This window comes from Antechinus flavipes, chromosome 3 (genome assembly GCF_016432865.1).
Source record: "Antechinus flavipes isolate AdamAnt ecotype Samford, QLD, Australia chromosome 3, AdamAnt_v2, whole genome shotgun sequence".
Lineage (NCBI taxonomy): Eukaryota > Metazoa > Chordata > Mammalia > Dasyuromorphia > Dasyuridae > Antechinus > Antechinus flavipes.
Genome location: NC_067400.1, coordinates 576069727 through 576090241, shown reverse-complemented (window position 1 = coordinate 576090241; position 20515 = coordinate 576069727). Strand labels below are relative to the sequence as shown.

The 20515-nt window shown below is 37.2% G+C and overlaps 1 protein-coding gene across 2 annotated transcripts in view; it reads left to right on the top strand.

Annotated features, from left to right (window-relative positions):
* Positions 1-57: 57 nt before the first annotated feature.
* SMPDL3B (sphingomyelin phosphodiesterase acid like 3B) overlaps positions 58-20515 on the top strand; it is a 30006-nt gene continuing 9548 nt past the window's right edge. The window contains exons 1-5 of one of the 2 annotated variants that reach the window (XM_051988052.1): positions 58-2518; positions 6893-6958; positions 9100-9256; positions 15889-16102; positions 18238-18335. In XM_051988052.1, the coding sequence (XP_051844012.1) occupies positions 9196-9256; positions 15889-16102; positions 18238-18335 (373 nt within the window). In that variant the 5' untranslated portion in view covers positions 58-2518; positions 6893-6958; positions 9100-9195. The remainder of the gene's footprint in view (positions 2519-6892; positions 6959-9099; positions 9257-15888; positions 16103-18237; positions 18336-20515) is intronic. The other variant, XM_051988053.1, reaches the window with a different exon arrangement.

Genomic DNA, 20515 nt, shown 5'->3' with positions numbered 1-20515 from the left:
GCTAAAGAAACATCCCTGGAAAGCTACCAATGAAAATGTAAGATCTTACTCTTGTGTGGTCCCGCCCCTCGGAATGACGTCACCTTTTCCTCGGAGGAACTTCTTTCTCACCTAAAGGGTAAAGGGGTTTCGCGCGTGACAGACAAGGCGCAAGCGCAGACCGCTTAGTCCAGCCCGATCTGGTCTATCTCTTTCGCGCTCGGACGCTGCTTGCTCGATGCACCTGCAGCCGGAAGGGTGCTTCGAGATCTGAGTCCGCACTGCCTCTTCCCACTCGTTTTACAGTGGAAGTAACTGAGTTGGGGGGGAGGGGGGAGGAGAAGGAGGAGACGGTGACCAACCCATGGTCACGCAGCCGGGCTTGGGCCTGAGCGTCCCCATGATGGGGCGGGGATGTGAGCTTCTCCCTGTCTGGATGCACCCTGTTTTACATAGGAGGAAACTGAGTCCCACGTGATTCTGAGGTCAGCCCCCAGGCTCGGGCTCCGACTGGCCTGACCGACATGCACTTGATTATTGCCAACCGCGTGCTGAGAATCCAACCACAACATCAAACGAGCCCTTATTAACTGCCTCCTGTGTGCCTGTCATTGTACTGAGCGATAGAGACTCAAAGAAACAACAGTGAAGGTCCCTGCTCTCGGGCCTTACAACCTAAAGTCCAAACTAAATATTTTCGGGGTAGGTGGGAGGTGATTTCACAGGGAAGGTCCTTACCTTAAGGGGACTGGAAAAGGTTTTTGTAGAAGGCAGCATTTCTGGCTGGGACTTGGAGAGAATATTTAGTTCAGCAGTCAGAATTCATGGAATGAAAAACTAAACCGGCCCCAAAGGGGTTTATGTTCTATTGAATACCAACAGTATCTAAGTAGAACAAAATAAAAAGTAAATTCAAGATAACTTGGAGGGAGGGGCAGCTAGGTGGCGCAGTGGGGAGAGCACCAGCCCTGAAGTCATGAGGACCTGAGTTCAAATCTGCTCTTAGACACTTAACACTTCCTAGCTGTGTGACCCTGGGCAAGTCATTTAACCCCAATTGCCTCAGCCAAAAAACCAAACAAACAAACCAAAAAGAACAAGATAACTTGGAGGGGTGAGGGTAGAAATCAAGAAAATCCTTACTTAGGAGATAACTGGTACACAGACTTGAGGGAGGTATAGCTCAGGAATAGGGGAGAGCCTGTCTTAAAGGCATAGAAAGGGAAAGCACTGAGTACATCTTGGCTAAAATGATACAGTGTATGAAGGGGAAGAATCGTGACAATAAATCTGGAATGAGCCAAATTGTGAAGGCTTCAAATGTAGTTTCAATCTATTGTCTAAGAAAAGTTCACAGGATCTCCTGTGTTAGAAAAGATCCTGTATATAGTCCCATCCATAATTAAGAAGGAATCTTTCTAGAGCAATAGAAACAAGTGGACAGCATTCTTTTTAATAGCTTGTTGGCCTTGTGAATAAAATGATTAAATTGTCCCCAAAAAAAGAAAGAAAGAAAAGAAAGAAACAAATGGTCAGATCTCCCTCCAATCTCTACTTGAAGAGCAAAGCTCTTCTGTGGGAGAGCTCACTGCTTTATGAGGTAATTTTTCACCTTTGTTGGTAGTTATATTGAGCTTCTGTGTTTTTCTGCAAGCTTTTGCTCAGCATTCAGAAACTAAATAGAACAAGACTGATCTCATGACCAATATTTAGAAAGATGGATAAAGCACTTACTATGTGACAAGCACTGTGTTAAATACTGAGTGTAGTAAATGCAATTCAAGCAAAAAATTCCTATTTTTACATGCTAATGGGAATGACAAAAAATAAAAGGGATGAAAGATAGGTGGATACCCAATTTTATATGGAGTGGGGGAGAAGAGGAAGCAGGAACCAAGTCTTAAGTTCCTATAGCTAACCTGAATGCTTCCTGAAATGGAGGATTAGAGTAGTCACTAATAATTTGGAGTCTGCTACCATCCCTAATTTAAACTTTTTCTCCAGAGCTAAGCATCAGTAATTTTTCCAGTCTTCCTATAGTATCTATTTAAGCCACTTCACCTTCCTGGTGGCTCTCCTGTGAAAGTTTTAGCTCATTAATATTTTTCCTAAAATGTAGTAAGTACCCAAAATTGAAATCAGTATTTTAGATCAGGGATTATCAACCAGAGGTCCACATACACTCAGGGGATATAAGAAATTTCTCAAGGGGGAATGTTATGGGAAATATTTGGTAAGTAACTATGGTATACTGTTGAAATTAATTAATCTCTTTATTTTTTATTTGTGTTAACGTAGGGTAGCTGGGTGGCACAGTGGATAAAGTGCTGGTTGGGCCTGAAATCTTCCTATGTTCAAATCCAGCCTCAGACACTTACTAGCTGGGTGACTCTGTTTGCCTCAGTTCCTCATCTGAGGAATGAACTGGAGAAGGAGATGGCAAACTATTCCAGTACCTTTGTCAAGAAAACTCCAAATGGGGTCACAAAGAGTTGAACATGACTGAAACAACTATTAACACAAGATATATGTATAATAAGTAAGCTTTAGAATTTATTTCCTTTAATATTGTATATGGGGTATGGAAAGTTTTACTGAAAGCCAGGAGTTATGGGAACTAAAAAAAGGTTGGGAACTCCTGTGCCACATCATTCCCTTTCTTTGTCATCTTCAATCTCCTCATTGTCTCTTCCCTGCTGCCTAACAGCACCGTTCAAGTCTTTGATGTCTTATCTGAACCTGACTGAGGATTTTTTGGCTGAGTGACTTTTAAAACTGGAATATTATCTCTCCCATTTCTGTTTTAGAGAATGCAAAGCTTGCTTCCAAGGACAACTCAAATATCATTTCCTAGAAGCCTTTCTTTCTTGATCTCATGTGCTAGTGAGCTCTTCCTCTTTAAATTACATTATTTGTTTTTAGTAATTCTCTTATTTATTTTTAGCATTCATTTTTTAAAATTTTGAGTTGATATTGATAACTGTTATATATGTGAGGTAATACAAAACATTAGAATTACTTTGTTGTATTTGTATTATCTTGTATATGTCATATTTTCCCTTTCCTCCCCTCTGACTCCACCCCCAAATTTCTTGAGGGCAGGGAGTGATTTTGTCCTAATAGATATTCTCAACATAGCACAGTCTTTTATGTACTGTACATTTATATATTTATCAAATTAAATTTGTTATTGAATTCTCAATAAATCCTCATTACATCATGCCATTTTCTTAAACTATTGTCTTATATTGTCTTTTCTCTTTCATTACCAAATTCTTAGAATTACTTACCTTGAACTATCTCCATTTTTATACTATTCACTCACCTCTATATTCCTTGAGATTGATTTCTCACCCCATCACTCTTCAGAAATTTTTCTCTCTCGTGTTAACAAGGATTTCTCTGCCAGAAAATCTGATGATGTTTTCTCATATCCTTTTTGATCCTTGCAGTTTTTTTACTATCTTATTCTCCATTAGTTCTCACAGCATTATTGTATTTATATCAGTCTACTTCCTATATTTCTTTGTTAGATCATCATTTATCTCCTACTTTCTTAGTATGGGTGACCTCTCCTACTGCATATACCTCTATTTTCATGGGTTCTAGTATCATCTCTAATCAATTAATTCCTAAATTCAATATCCAGTTTCAGTCTTTCTCAAGACAACCATGCATTGCCATCTGCCTACTAGATAGTATTCTCTTAAGTATCCATAGACATCTTAAAACCATATGTCCAAAACTTAATTCATAATTTCCCTATTACCTCCATGCCTAAACTTATCCTTCCTCAGAAATTTTCCATTTTTCTTGAGGGAATTGCCTTTTACCTAGTCATCCAGGATCATAGCATTAGAGTTTTTCTTTACTTACCTTATGTCCAGTATCTCAACAAAAATCTGCGATTAAGAGAAACTGAGGCACAGAGTTGCAAGCAAGAATTGTTAGTTCTGTTAAATAAATTGATTTATTTATTTAACAGAGTTAACAATTGCTAATAAATGGGATCTAAGGTTCCTCAGAAGCCAAAACCTAACAGAATAGCCATAATATTGAAAATACAAAAGTAGTAAGAAACATTACATAGGATGCAAAAAAATGAACTATATTGGAAATTAGTTCAGAAGCAGAGAGCAAAGGTGGAGCTTGGGTTATGATTGATCTGACTCGAAGACAGCAATTTCCATAACCCTGGCAACAGGGTAAACAAAGCCTCTGGAAAGCCCTATGGCCAGCAGAATTCATGGTTTAGAATTTTTGTAGTAAGACTTCAACCCATAAGAATAGAGAAGTTAAGCGCTTACAAATTTTACTAAGAGGACCTAATTTGAATCTATTTAACAGGGTCTATACAATCAGCTTTAAATTTGATTTACAAATATTGATTCTGATTAGAGACATTGATTAGATACAATTTTCAATCAACAATTAAGGAATATCAATTTTCAATTTTCAAATTTCACATTCCTCCCCTTGATTCTTTGGAGACATATCTCCAATGAATCACCATCTATAAACCAAAGTAATATAATTAGGAATAATGAAATAATCAACATCCATTGGAATTAAATTAGCAATGGGGAAATGATATAGGTAGAAATAGTCAGGTTGAGAGAAGAGATTCACAGAAGCCTCACGAATCATAGGAAGCAATAACTACATGTAATTCTTTATACAAGGCCAGAAAGGAAAGTGTATAAGAGGACCAGGAAGGGGGGATCTCATCAGAAGATAGATGGACCTATTTCTTCTAGAGAATTAATTTCTACTGGGAGGGAAGAGATGACATTGGATGGATTTTGTTTATGTCACCACTGGGCTCCAAGGTTTCTAGGAGCTCTTTCCTTTGTAAATATCCCTACTGACATTAAGATTTAGAAACATTCTTGGATATATTGTTTTCACATGTAGCAGTAGTGTATCCAAGTATAGGAGCAAGGAGCAGATTTCATGTGGGAGCAATGCATCCAAGAGGCTAAGACATTCAAAGTACAAAAGCAGCTATAATAAACAAATATTTCTCTCGGGAAAAACTGTCACAATGGTATTAAAACCATCAGGCTTAATTTTATAACTGCTTACCTGTATTTATGACTGGCACATTAACAGTGGCAGCAATCCACTGTGGTGCAGAAGCATTGACACCTGAGGGAATAGAAAAAATGAAAGTGTTGGCAATGTCCTTTATTGAGTTCTGCTGGTTCACTGAAAATTCTATGTTGATGAAAAAGTCCAATAGTCCAATCTGTTTCGCAGTCTTCACATTATGGAGTTCTTTCCTGCTTTGAAATTCTCAGATGTACATTTCTAGAATAATCGATGTGCTCAGGACAACTCTGAAGGGGCTCCTCTCAGATCTGCATCTCAGGTTCTAAGAGCCCATAGAAGACTTAAAACAAATTCAATACAATTTAATACAGCTTTCTAGCTCAAGCCTCATGATTCTGATTTAATTAATAGAGCTATAAAAATATTAAATTGAGTACACATAATTTACCTGAAACTTCAGAGAATTTTCAATTGTAATATCATGATGATCTGAATTTTAAAATGAGTCTTTCTTTTTAAATTATCAGATTAGTGTTTCATATGAGAAAATAATTTTTTATCTTCGAAATCATCCATGCAATTTTACATGTAAAATTAATACAATTTTGAAAACTGTCACATCTCCTTCTAATTGCCCCCTTATGAGAATGTTATTCCTATATTATATTCACAAATAAAATTACAATCCACTCTAAATGTTCATATTGGTTATTTGTGACTGATCTGTAATAGAACCTTCCTAACTCATATTGGTCTGATCAGCCACAGTAAGATACACTGTTCATTGAACTCCAACATAGTGATGTCCTTTAGGTTCTCTTCAAGAATGAAGAATGACAACCAGTTATTCCTATATTATATGCACAAATAAAACCATAAGCTACAGGAAAATCAATGAAGAAATTTCATATTTATATTCCATAAGATAATGCAAATGTTTCAGTATTAATAAATGTGTGCCCTAATTCTTTAGAATGTGATTCCATTTTACAAGCTGAAATGCTTTAATTTGCAGAAATACTTCAAATTTTTAAGTCCTTGTTATAGAAATTTGCTATAAAAGAAAAAGGAGAGACATAGTTATAAAGATATAGAGAAACTATAACAAGGAAAAAATCCATTACTTCTGCTTTTATTCTAGGCAAAAGGAATAGTTATCAATTAAAATTCCATATTATTTACAGAGTATCAAAGCCAGGCTCAAAATGATCTAAGTGGGAAAATTTTCTGTTGTGAAAGGAAGTATCTTAATGGAAAACCAAGTCAAGAGGATCCTACTTTCATCTTCATAAGATAGTCCCCATAACTATTTCCCAAGAACAAACATCTTCTTGTATCAATCCTCAGATTGCAGCACACAGCAACCCTTGAATGGTGGATTACTTGACTTTGTGCTTACGAGTATACCTGAAATAAAAACCTCAGAACTATATTAAATTCAAGTCCCACAAGATTCACCTTAAATAGCAAAACTTTAAGAATCATATGTTAGATCTGATAGAATTACTGTAAATGTTCCAATCGTTGTCAATAGTAATAGTTCAAAAAATGGTTTTAAAAAGTTTTGTATAAACAATATAGTTGTTAGAAGGAAAGCAATTCATAAAGTGATAGCTTTTTTATAATAGGTTTTTACTTTTCCAAATACATGCAAAAATAATTTTCAACATTCATCCTTGCAAAATCTTGTCTTCCAAAATTTTCTCTGTCTCTCCTTCCTCTTTCCCTTAGACAGCAAGCAATCCAATATTGGTTAAATATGTGTAATTCTTTTAAAGGTGTGTCTTCTAATATCTTGATGCTTTCTATTCAATTATGGGTCTAGTCCAACTTCTGTCTTTATTGTCTTGTTTGAACCTAGCCCTGCATGACTGGGATGCTGGACAACTTCTACCTGCTGCTGAGAGACCCTTAACTAAGGACCTAGGTATATTGACCAGGAACTAGTTCAACTCCAAATATTGATGCAAGAAGTTTTCTCACAATTATATATGTCATATATTATTGTTGCCATGTTCCTTTGATTGTTTATAGATACTTGGAGGGAGCCAAATACTTTTTTTTCTTGGAAAGCTTCTAATTTTTCTTCTTAAACATCAGATTATCTAATGTTTTATCCTGCTTATTGTTATTTTTTCATGCATAAAAATCTGTCTTCTCTTATATTTAGGGTCAAAGCTGAGAAGGCCTGGTCCCAATTTGTAATGCAACTGGCATGCCTTGCTTAAATAGATATGCTTGGAAGCTCAAAACTTTGTTTCCTCAGTCATTTCTTTCACCTGCCACATATAACTGATATGTGTAATTTGTAATTTAATAGCATTGAGATCAAAAGGATTGTCCTAACAGCTTTTTCAGATTTCAAAACAACAGTTCAATAGAATAAATTTTTTAAATTATGTTACGGGGAAAATCATTCGTGTTATCTCCTTTGGTATTTTACTAATCACATTCAATGACATCTAAAATGTTGTATAGAGTTATCCACTATAGAATATTTATAGTCAGGTAAAAAATAATAACTCATTTATATAGTGCTGACTACATTTATTACATGCCAGATTTTTTTGTGGTTCTCAAAGATTACTTTAAAGAATTTAAGAGGCTTGTCTTATGTAGTGTCTTAGAATGTTCAAGTTTTGATTATTCAGTTATTATTTAAATCATTTATGTTTACAGAACAATTATAAATAGTAAAACTTTAGTCTTTCCCTTTTGTTAAAAACTATGCCTAAGTGTGAAGGGGTGAGTCGGTTCTCTGAAAGTCCCCACAGCTGTAAATCATAACACACTTGAAGGAATTGCAAAATAGCCTTTATTGCTTTGAATGAAATAAATCAGAGGCAAGGGGGAAGAGGAGAGAGATCAGAGAATGCAACTGCCTCTCACTCTCCTTGTATCATCTTCTCTCATGAAGTGATCCATTCTGCTGGTCATCCCCAGCAGCTACTAGCAAGTTGTTCCCTTAACACCCTTTAGGAGACAAGGTGAGAGGAAAATATAATTTATTGAATTTTGAATAGTTTTAAACAATTTTGCTTATCTTTTAGCAGACCATTTCATAAATACAAAACTTATTTTAGTTGGTGACATCAATATAGTTGATTTCAAAGTAATCATTCATTGTTTTAGACTTTTACAATATAAGTTCTTCCACATGGTTGATAAGATATTATAACTTTACTTAAGCACAATTACAAATTTAGATTATAGCTCTGCGTGAGGGGAACAGGTGTGCTCGTGCTCAAACCTCTTATTAAATCATAAGAATTTTACATTTTAAGGCAAAAAGCATTTCATTGTTATAATTTTTCAAACACTAACCACATTCATTTTAATAGCTCAATAGAAAAGTGATCTATCTTAAAATATTTCATAATATTTTACAAAAATTCACATGACAGTATGTATTTAAAAGTATAATTAATTACCCAATTAAAAGAGAAATCACTTCTATAATTATATTTCTGATACAGTGGTCTCTAAAATTTCACGATGTAAGAAAAATCAGAAGGGTAAACAATGGAATTGATTTTTAAAATCTGAAATCAAATTATAGCAATGCAATTAAAAATTATCTTTCTTAGAAAATTATTTCTGTCATGACCTTTGCTATTTTATGCAATCTAGAACCCAATAACAATAGTCAATATTTTATACCATACTGACTGTGCTCAGTAGTTTTTATTCATGTGATTGTTGCAAGGAAGTATTATTATTTATTACTTTTACTTATAACAAAAATTAAGAAATAATTTCAATCATCATAAGTCATAGAATTAATACATTTCTAAGAGTGATTTTAACTGAGATGTACTTGGTTTATATATTTTTCAACATTATTGCTTTTGGCCAAGTACACATTTGAAGTACCTTGAAGAACAGGCAGTATCATAGTTCAAAGTACAAAGTATCTTTTCATTTGACTTCTCTGTCTTTCCTGATCACCCATTCTGTCCCGCCCATTACACACCCAACAGGTTTGAAGAATTCACCAATTAGCGATTTGATTATTCAGAGTACCAGGGACTGAACAGAAACTTCTCTGCTTCTCTGACATCCATTCAGGACTGACTGACTAGTTTCAACATCCTTCAGAGCAAACTAAGATCTGACACCTGAAAAGATCCTAGAACACTGAAAAGACTTTCAGAGCTGGAAAGCATGAGGAGGCTGAAACTTCTGCTTTTCCTGATACATTGTGGAGTCACAAGGGCCATTCCAGGTAATGTGGTAGAAAGATGGTGATCTTTCACTTGTAAAATTTTGTTGCCTCTTTCTCTCATGGGGGAATCTGTCTTTTTGACCTGCCATCCCCAAAAAAGGAATACTTAAGGATACTGGAGCTGATGTTAAATTTAGAAAGAGGCAGAATTCCCTAGTTGAAAAGCTGAAAAGAGGAATATTGTATTTGGAAATGGTGCCTTCCTCATTGTAGTATAGAGATCATCCTGGGTTCTCCAAAGCTGTTGCAGTAAAAGATGAGTCCTGGCAGGTCTGTGCAAGCTGAGAAGGCATTTAGTTGTCTAAAAACCAGTAGGGCTAACTTCAGAGAAGTCACCTGACCAGAAGATAATGAATGTCATCTCGGAAACCATGTGCTGAGTTAACGAGGTTTTATGATTTATATCAATGAAGGAAATACCTTTGTGGAAAAAGATCATGGATCTTTTGGAATTTTTGAGATAGTATCTGTGATGGGACACAGAACATGGAGAGAAAAGGAAGGTGGATTGTAGTGGTGTTTGTTGACTTGGAGACTGGAGAGCAAAGAGACAGCTAACTAGTGTGAATGAGAAATGGTGAACACACCCCAGATTTTTGTTCCTGAACACAGAAAGTAAGGGATTGTGAGTTAAAGTGCCACCAGGTTGAAAAAGCTAGGAGGTAGGCAGGGAATGTGTTTTAGTCAGATACAGAAGGCAATAGGAAAGATTGATTGTAGAGCTTTATGACTTTGAACTTCATTCATAGGTTAATCCATGGGTCAACAGTCCTCAAAGTATAATCCACAGATTCACCCAACCACTTCTGGGGGTTTTTGAAGCCCTTACAAGAGGCCTGCAAACTTAAAACTATTACCATAATAATTATGAAATGCTATTTGCCTATTAAAATAGTTTTCTCTTTTCTAAGTACATATTTGTGTGTGGCTAAATATTCATATGCTTCGACCAAAACAACATATTATAGCAGATTGAATACAGAAACAAATAGGAGAATCCAGCTGTCTTCTGTTAAGCCAGACATTAAAGAGATGTGCAAAAATATATAAAACAATGTCATTCTTCTCACTAATTTTTTTTGTTTCAGAATACATGATTATTCTGTGTTAAATGTATATTCTTTATGTTAACACATAATGGGTTTGTTATTTTTATTTTTAAATTAACAAATTTTTAAAATTTTATTTAAATTTCTAATATAGTAAATATCAATAGATATAATCTACATAAACAAAAGCCCTTTGGTGTCCTTAACAAATTTCCAGAGTATATAGAGATCTGAGACCAAAAAAATGAAGTGATCTTATAGACCATCTGTTCTAGGAGTTCTTAATCTATTTTGTGTCCTAGATTCCTTTGATGACAGTCTGAAATCTCTGGATTGCTTCTCAGAATCATGTGTTTTAATGCATAAAATAAAATACCTAGGATTTCAAAGGAAATTAATTTTATTGAAATATAGTTATCAAAATATTAGGAAAAACCAAGTTCATAGGTGCTACACTAACAACCCCTGATTTAGTCTATTCCTCATATTTTATTTTTATTATCTTTTGTTTTTATAGCTCCTACATTTTGCAGTATATTCTTTCATTGGCAAAGAACCATCTCTTGCAACAAAAAATAAAAATCAAGAAGAAAAATTAAACTAACCAACATATCAAACAAACCTGGTATTATAATAAGAGCTAGTAGCATTCATATAGTGCTTTAAGATTTGCAAAGTGCTTTACAAATTTTATTTCATTTGATCTTGACAACAACTCTGGGAAGTCTTATCCCCATTTGCAGTGGTATTCACTCGTGTCCAACTCTTTGTGATCCCATAGACCATAGCACACCAATTCTGGCCATGGTGTTTTCTTGTTAAAACTACTGGAGTAGTTTAACATTTCCTTCTCCAGCTCATTTTACAGATGAGGAAACTGAGGCAAACAGGGTGAAGTGACTTGTTCAGGGTCAAACAACTTGTCTGAGGCTCCACTTCAACTCAGGACTCTTTGACTGTGGATCCAGTATTCTATACACTGACCTACCTACCTGCTAGGGCTACTCAATGAAAAACTAGATCTTTGCTATCTTCTCCCTCATTCAGCTTCTATACATCACCAAAAAGTCAGTCTCTAGGAAAATGTGTACTCTGATTTCAGAATGTTCACCAAACCTTTGTTTTCCTTAGAGATATACTGCCCCCTTGTGCGTTTCTGGAATCTTTGCAGTATGTGTTAGACCATATGAGGAAGACATTGATTAATAGGTTACTGTTTGGAAGGATCTTGCCTCCTTATCTTCCCAGACTTCTTACACTTTAGTGCACTCCACACACTCTGTGGTCCAGCTACATTGACCTTGCTGGTCCTTGCACCCAATAGTCCAACTCTAGGCCGCTTCTCTGGAATGTTTTCCCTCCTCACCTCAACCTTCTGGCTTTCTTTAATATTCATATCAAACCCCAACATTAGGCAAAAGACCTTTCCTAAAACTCCCCCTCTTCTCTCTTTCCTCTTCTGCTTGTGGCTTCCCTGGCAATTATTTTCTATCCTTCCATTTATTCTCTTTCTCTTGATAGACAGATATACAGTAAATATTATTGTAGTAATCAGTATATAAATGTCATCTATGATATTGTTGATATTCAGTCATTTTTCAGTCAGGTTTGATTCTCTGTAACCCCATTTGAGAGTCTCTCGGCAAAGATACTAGAGTGGTTTGCCATTTCCTTCTTCAGTTCATTGAACATTTGAGGAAACTGAGTTACTTAGCCAGTATCACACAACTAGTAAGTATGTGAGGTCAGATTTGAACTCTGGAAAATGAGTCTTCTTGATTATCCACCACGCCACCTAGCTGCTTCTGGATAGATAGATCTAGAGATAATGGATAGATCTTTATAGAGATGATATATATGGATGGAAGGTTTTATATATGTACATATAGAGGTTTATGGGTTTGAAATACATAATGCATATATACATATACATACATATATGCATGCATATGAAGTAAAAATAAAGGCAAAAGTTACCCAGATAGTGTTGGAGCCCAAACTAGATTCAAGTTTTGTATCTCAAAGTTCTTTCTACTGAAGATTCCAGTCAGTGCCCTCCCAGAACACCTCTCTCCAGTGGGGATAGAGGGATATAACATGGTCATTTGAAGTACAATTTTGAAGTAAGTGCAATTTCATGTGATCATTCAGAAAAGCCAATTCCATTTTTAAGGTGCCCAGAAACCATAGCTCATGAGTCCCCAACAGAGTTTATTTTTGTCACTGAACTATTTACCTCTTCATAGGAATGGGTGAGAGAGATTTCTCATATCTCTTCTTTTTAACTGTGTTTGTTCTTTATAATTTTGCCACATTCACTTTTGATTTGTGCGTGTGTGGTTGTTCTTTCCATTCACGTTGCTGTATGTTGTTTTCTTGGCTTTGCTTACTTCACTCTGCATCAGTTTATGTAAATTTTTCTATAGTATATATTTATTACAATAATCATTTCCTTACAACATCCTGTTACATTCTGTTCTTACAATATTCTATTAACATTCATGTATCACAGTTTGTTTAACTATTTCCCATTTGATGGGTATATACTTTGTTTCCAAATATTTGCTATCTTTAGAAAGTGTTGCTATTAATATTTTTGCTGTAAAGAAGAGATTGATAACAATGGCCTCCTTGGAGTATAACTCTTTGGATCAAAGGATATGGAGATTTTGGTTACTTTATTTGAGTAATTCAAAATGTTTTCCAAATAATTGTACTGATTTTGAACAATCATCCAGTGAACTTTTTGAAGACCATTCGGTCATCTTCTAGTAAAAGAATTTAGGCTCACAAGGCTTCAAAACAGCAATTTCATTTTTATAATAAAGGCTTCAAAAAGCATTCATGTCTGAGCCCATAGAATGGAGACTCTTTGCTCTCTTAAAGGGGCGAAGGATCTCCTCTACCCCTTAGGAAATTGTAGCTCTGTGACTACCCTAGATAGGATATCAGCAAGGGAACAGAGCACTGTACCTCATTTTTCTTTTACTAGATAATCTTCATTGGTACTTTATTGTTAATCCCCTCCATTCCCTGGCACACACATGGTACTTTTCACTGAAGTGACCATTTTTGGCTTTGCGGTGCTGTTCCCCATTGTTTGGCTCTCCTTCAGCAGAGTATTCAGATTATTCAAATTCTCCTGGGCTTGGTGTGTGTGTGTGTGTGTGTGTGTGTGTGTGTGTGTGTGAGACAGAGAGAGACAGAGACAGAGAGAGAGAAAGAAAGAATATGAGAAAGAGGGAGAGATGGGGTAGAGCTTCCAGTTTACGTGTTAGTGGGAGCAGCCCACTATGACTGACTCATAGGGAGAAAGGCAGATTCGTGATATATTTAGACTTGGGAGTCATCTGCAGAGGATGAGAGAAGATGTAGTTGCACAGATGATCTCATTCCATCTTATTTCCTCCAGCACATTGCCTCCTCCATCATCCCCACTCACTTATTTTTTAATTGTTGTGAGGATAAAATGAGATGTTCATAAAGCATTTAGCACGAGGCCTGGCACACCATAGTAGGCTAGCCATTACCACAATCAACACCATCAATTTCATCATTGATATCACCATCATCATCATCTCTATATCTCTCACTAATCTTCAATCTCTCTATTTTCCTATTGCCTACAAACATACTCATACCCTCCGGGTCCTCAAACTTTTTAACAGTTCACTGTCCCTCAGACTGTTGGAGGGCCCGACTATAGTAAAACAAAAACTTTGTTTTGTGGGCCTTTAAATAAACTTCATAGCCCTGGGTGAGGAGGATAATCGTCCTCAGCTGCCGCATCTGGCCCGCGACCTGTAGTTTGTGGACTCCTGCCTTACCCCCTTAAAAAACCTTCACTTCATCCCAATTGCCAAGATCGTTTCTGTTGCTCTTCAGTTGTTTTTCAGTTGTATCCAAACCTCATTTTTTTGGCAGAGATATTGGAATGATTTGACCTTTTCTTCTCCAGCTCATTTTACAGATGAGGAAACTGAGGCTAATAGGTTAGCCTCAGTAAGTATCTGAGGTTGGATTTGAATGCAGGGCTTCTTTACTCCAAGGCCCAGTGATCTATATCCACTGTGCCACAACCCTAGCTATGCCATCTGCCCTGTGGCAGGTACAGATATTTTCCTGCTATCTTTTATTCTGAATATTGTAAGCAAATTAACATTACTCTGGCTTCTGGAAAAAGCATTATAATCAACTTGCCCTATAGCTCTACTCACCTTCCCTGTGTCTTCCCAGACCAAACAAACACCTCTGGTCACCTAGATGTATTGTCTCCCATGATTACGATGTAATTTCTCAAAGCATCAAGGCTATTTCTCCTTTGGATTTGAATTCTCAGCACTTAGCCCAGTGGCTAACCAAAGTAAATGTGGCATATATTTTTTCATTGATCCAAGCATCATATGAACTGTGTAAAAACAGGTATAGTGTCACATCTTACACCAACATATGGGGAGCCCTAAAATATCTTTCCTAAGTTCAGAGTACTTTATGTGTCCATATTCACTCAAAAATCATAACTCATAAGCGCTTTCCCACTCATGTATTTACTTTTTAGAGGCTGCTAGATGGCACAATCAATAGAGTGTTGGGCCTGGAGTCTGGAAAGAAGGTCTGAATTCAAATTCATCCTCAGATATTTAAGAGCTATGTGGCTCCAGACAAGTAATTTAAACTCTATCTACCTCAGTTTCTTCATTTATAAAAAGAAGATAATAATAGCACCTCTACCACACAGGATTATTGTAAGGATTAAATAAGATATTTATAAAGTATTTACAAGTATTTAATGACCAACTCTCAAAAAGAAAAACACATGACAGACTTAAGTTTAATTGGCATTATTAACATTTCCCTCCAGCATTTTCTTAAGACTTGGAAACCAACAAAGCAATGTAAAATGCTTGATTTGTATGTTTGCTAACTTCCAAAGTATAGCTGCTCACACTGACAATTTAACAGTCAGCTTTCAGCAGTCACAATTTTGTGTTGTTATTCAATAATATAAACAATTTGCATTTTATATAAGTGGACAGATCAGGAAAACTGTAATAAAGCAATTTTTATGAAATGAGAATTTGTTCCCAGAGGGAAGAGAAGGAAGGAGGGAGGTAGGAAGGGGGCCACAATCATAGAAGGAGAGGACTGGTATAGGGTTCAAAGAAATGTGGGAGTCAAAGACAGAATGGAAGAAAAACAGATAGATGGGAGCTGGGGCAGGGGCAGAGATAAGTCAAGGTCTCTTCTCTTTGTGGGAAATCTCAATCCCAGCCCCAAACCTGCATTCTTCTGTTTTCACCTGATTGGAAGAGGCTGGGGAATGCCTAGTGGAGAGACAAGAGCAGAGAGAGTATACAGTAAAGAGAACATAGGTGTTTTTTAGAATATAGAATTCTTGTATAAATAAAGTTGAATTTGTGTACTGTGAATTTATGTCAAATGACAAATGTTGTATAAGTGCTATACTATTCCCAGGATGCGTGTGTACAAAGACAAGGATCCAGTCATCCAGAGGCATTCATTCATTCATTCATAGGGGAAGAAGGAAAACTAGCAATAAGAGATTGATTTTATCTCCCACAGGTCAATTCTGGCACATCTCGGACCTGCACCTTGACCCAGATTATGATGCCTCCCGTGATCCTCTCCAAGTGTGTCCATCAGCAGGTTCCCAGCCTGTGTCCAATGCAGGTGTGTGGGGGAATTATCTCTGTGATGCTCCCTGGATCCTCATCAACTCTTCCATTTATGCCATGAAGGCAATCTTGCCCAGCCCGGACTTCATTCTCTGGACCGGGTGAGAGCCTCTTCCTTACCAGAAATGCTGAACTCTCCAGCTGAGTTTGAAGTCTTAGCAACATAGCCACAGTGTGTTAAAATCCGAGGCACCTTTTGTTCCTGTAGTAGAATAGCTTCAATGACTGTCACAGGAGAAACAGATTGAGATCACAGAGATTTTGAACTCATGTCTTTTGAGTATGGATCTAGAGCTCCCTTCTCTAAGTTCTCTTCTCCTAATTCTTAACCTAGTGTTGTGTACCCAATTAAAAAAATTTTTTTTGACAATCATTTTTCAAAATAACTGGTTTTCTATATATTCCATTTTGTTATGGAATTATCCAAGGATTCATTTATAGATACTGCTGCCGATCATACTTAGCAACACCTGGAGACATTTTAAGAATCTAAGAATCAATCTTTAATATATGTATGTGTATAGGCACACACATATACATACATATTCAGCATAGGCTCAAATTTTCTTTTTTCTTTTTCTTTTTATTTATTTGCTGAGGCAATTGAGGTTAAGTGACAGCTAGGAAGTGTTAAGTGTCTCAGTTTGAACTTCAGTCTTCCTGACTTCAGGGCTGGTACTCTATCCACTGAGCCACCTCATTGCCCCTCAAAGTTTCTAAATTACCTCTGGGAATAGACAAAAGTTTTATTAAGGTTTATATGGTTTTCAGTTCCATCAGATGGGAAGGAAGGAGGATTACATGTCAAAGATAGCAGAAGGGGAAAAATTATGTTCAACAAATTGGTACAGGAGTCAGTCTAACAAATGATTATCTTAAAATATAGCCAGGATTCTTTTACTCTAATTAGTAAATCATTTTGAGTCAATAATTTAAAGTTTCAGCTAAACCTGATATTATCAGAAAAGCCTTCAGTTGGCTACATAATTTTCTGCATAAATAAAATAGTCATACTGCAGCCACATAAAAACAGAATTTTAAAATCTCATGATAATTTCATGAATTTAAAAACTTTATTCTAAGAAGTCCAGGGGCAGCTAGGTGGTGCAGTGGATAGAGCATCAGCCCTGAAGTCAGGAGAACCTGAGTTCAAATCTGTTCCCAGACACAACACTTCCTAACTGTGTGACTAGGCAAGACACTTAACCCCAATTGCTGAGAGAGAGAGAAAGAGAGAAGAGAAGAGAAGAGAAGAAAGTCCACAGATTTTTCCCAGAGGGGTTTGCCTCTATGATTCTGTGGGAGATGGTATAAGTTTTAAGCTGGAGAGAATCCTTTCATTTTTACAAAAGAAGAAATCTCTAGAATCCAGGTCTCCTGACCTGACCTGCCTCTTCAGGCTTCCACTGAGTTGGGCTAGTTTTTTGTGACAACAGAACCAGATGCTAGAAAGTAGAGAAGATCTCATTTCACATATGCCCTAGGAATTTTGGATCCTCCAAGAAATAAAGAAATTGTCATGGATTCTTGTTTCCTAGTGATTGTGTCATCCTTTGATAGGCAGGGGACTATCTTATCTTGTCTGATGCCAGGATTGTCTGAAAGTGTGTGTTCAAATTGATAGGACAACTCCTTTATCCTGGTCTGCCAGAGACACCCAGCAGTTTTGAATGGACTTGAGAACTTAAATTGGTTTTAGGGAGTAAAGTCAAAACAATATTGTAGGGAAAAAAAACCAAACAAACCAAAAATGCCCCTCTGGGCCCAAGGCCTACTTCCTACTAAATCTAAAGCCCTGGAATTTATGAGCTTCCTTAGATCATGAACTCCTTATTAGATTTTAGGAGGGATTATTTTTGACTTAGTGTTCTGAATGCTTAGCACAGTGCTTGGCACATAATAGGGACGGAATAAATGGTGGTTAGGGGTGGTACTGTCCAGGACAGGGGAGAGAGAGGCTCATGGGAATTCCTCAGCTCTATTGGGGTAACTCAGCTCTTACCCAAAGTCCTGAGTTGAGGCTAGGTCCCTGGGATTTGGGGGATAAGGCTGGTATGCCCCTGGAGTTTTCTTCTATTAATCAAAGGAGCCTAGCTGAGTAAACATTGGCCTTGTCTCCAGCATAGTATCTCTACCGTAATGGATTACACAGTTAGTTACCTGAGGCTTCGCTCCCTTTCCATAGAAATGCTTCTCTTTCCCTGGTCTTACATTCTGTACTGGGGTGACTTTGCAGCGATGACACGCCTCACGTCCCTAATGAGAAACTGGGAGAAGAAGCCGTGTTGAAAATAGTGAAACGCTTGACGGAGCTCATTCAATTAGTATTCCCAGGTATGATTCAACCAATTAATGAACTACTTCTTATTGAGAATGAGGTTTCTTTGTTTTTGCACACCTGCTCTATGTTTCTCAGACTGGAGATTTCGTGAGGGTGGGTAGCTCTTCCTCCAGCACATGTGCATCTATTCCATGCCTTAGTACACCATTTCCATGACTTGCTGCAGCCAAAAAAAAACATATATATATATATATATATATATATATCTATATATATATATATATCTCCTTGATGCAGTTTTCTGTGAGACTGGTCTGTAGACTTCAGGTATCCATTTCTTGCCCAGCATGTCCTCAGCCTTAGCATGAGGCTTAAAACTTCTGCAGGATTAGAAGGGCCTCCCATCGTCTCCTCTGTGCCATGATGAGGTATGGGGAGCAGATTTTAATGGAAGGTGTGGGGCTCTGTGGGACAGAAGAGTTAGGTGAAAGGCTCTTTCTCCCAATCAATCAATAAGCATTTATTAAGCACCTACTCTGTTCTAGACATTGTGCTGAGTATCAGAAATACAATGATAAAGTGAAACAGTGCCAGCCCTCAAAGTGCTTATACTGTAAAGGAAAGTATGTACAGGATAGCACAAAAGAGACATGCAGACTGGATGAAGTATAACTGCAGAAAGGATGTCACTAGCAGCTCAGACTGCAGAGAGAGGAGAGGGGAGGGGAGAGCCTACCATATGCCTATGGTTACAAATATTACCTCATTTGGTTCTCAACAATTCTGTGAGACAGGTGTGGGTATTATCCCCATTTTGCAGTGGAGGAAATTGAGGCAAATAGAGATTTAAGTGACTTGCACACAGCAAGAGTTTAAGGCTGGATTTGAACTTTGATTCCAGGCCCAGGGCTTTATCCATTATGCCTAGTTGGTCTAGAAGGATTTCTGGATTTCTCAGGGAGTTTAGTTGAGAAGAGAAGGTGAGAGGATTATTGTTTTTTGTTTCATTATCAGGGACACTTGAATGTTTTTGTAGACAGCAGGGAAAGAGCCAGTAGTTAGAAGAGACTGAAGATTAGAATGAGAGTGAGAAGGATGATGATGACAATCTGCTGGAGAAGAACAGGGTCAGAGACAGAAAAGTTGGCCTTGACAAACCACAGGATCCACTGTACCAAGAGGAACTGGTGTGAAGAAGACAATAGTGGGAGATGATGTCAGAGAGAGGGAACTTTCTGAAGGCCCTTTTCTGTTGAAGTGTGAGGTGAGGCTCTCAGCAGAGACTTGGGGAAGAAGGGTTGTGGAGGCTGGAGGAGAGGAGAGCTTCAGGAGCAGCCGCTACATCGGCTAGGGACTCAGAGAGGAAGACTGGGGTTGCCTTACTGGATAGTAAGGCTCCAGGGGAGCTCAGCTACCAAGAGTTTCTAGTAGACTCAGCATGATGTCATAACTTCTACATGACACTGCAGAGGAATTGGGAACTTAGATGAACCATACATATCTTAAAGAGGAAGGGCCAATGGGACACTAGCACTGCAGCAGGTCACTGAGATGGGTGTGTGAGGTGACAAGTTCAGGAAGCTTCTTTGCTGATGGACAGAGTGGTCAAGGCCCCTTCTCTTCTCTCTTTGATCAATCAAGCCATCAATCATTCAGTCACCAAATACTTATTCAGCAGCTACTATGTGCCAGGACCTCTGCCAGACATTGGGCATTCTAAGATAAAAGGGAAAACATCCTACTATGGATAAATGGATCCAGAATCATCTCCATGGAGATAATTGAATTCATCTCATGAGATTCTGATGACATTGCCAACTGAGAAACAACATGTACATATTTAGGGGTGTGTGTGTATACATGTTTGTATAAATATACATATGTGCATATATTTTTGCATGTTTACTTACACATATATGCATATATATGTGTGTGTGTATATATATATATATATATACATACACACACATATATCAATCTATATAGAGATCAATCTGTGTGTGTGTTTGTGTATGTGTGTGTGTATCACAGCTGTTATAGGGAAGTGTTCAAACCTTATGTTCAATTGTCATTGGTCACTGTCTTCCTTTCTCATCTGTCCAGATGATTCCAAGGTACACATTTGGTTCTTAACCTTTGTTTTCTCTGACTTCATCCAAAAAAGTGGAAAGTAGAGTTGCAAGATTTCCTTTTTTAAACGTTTTATGTTTAATGTTTTATGCTTTATGTTTTA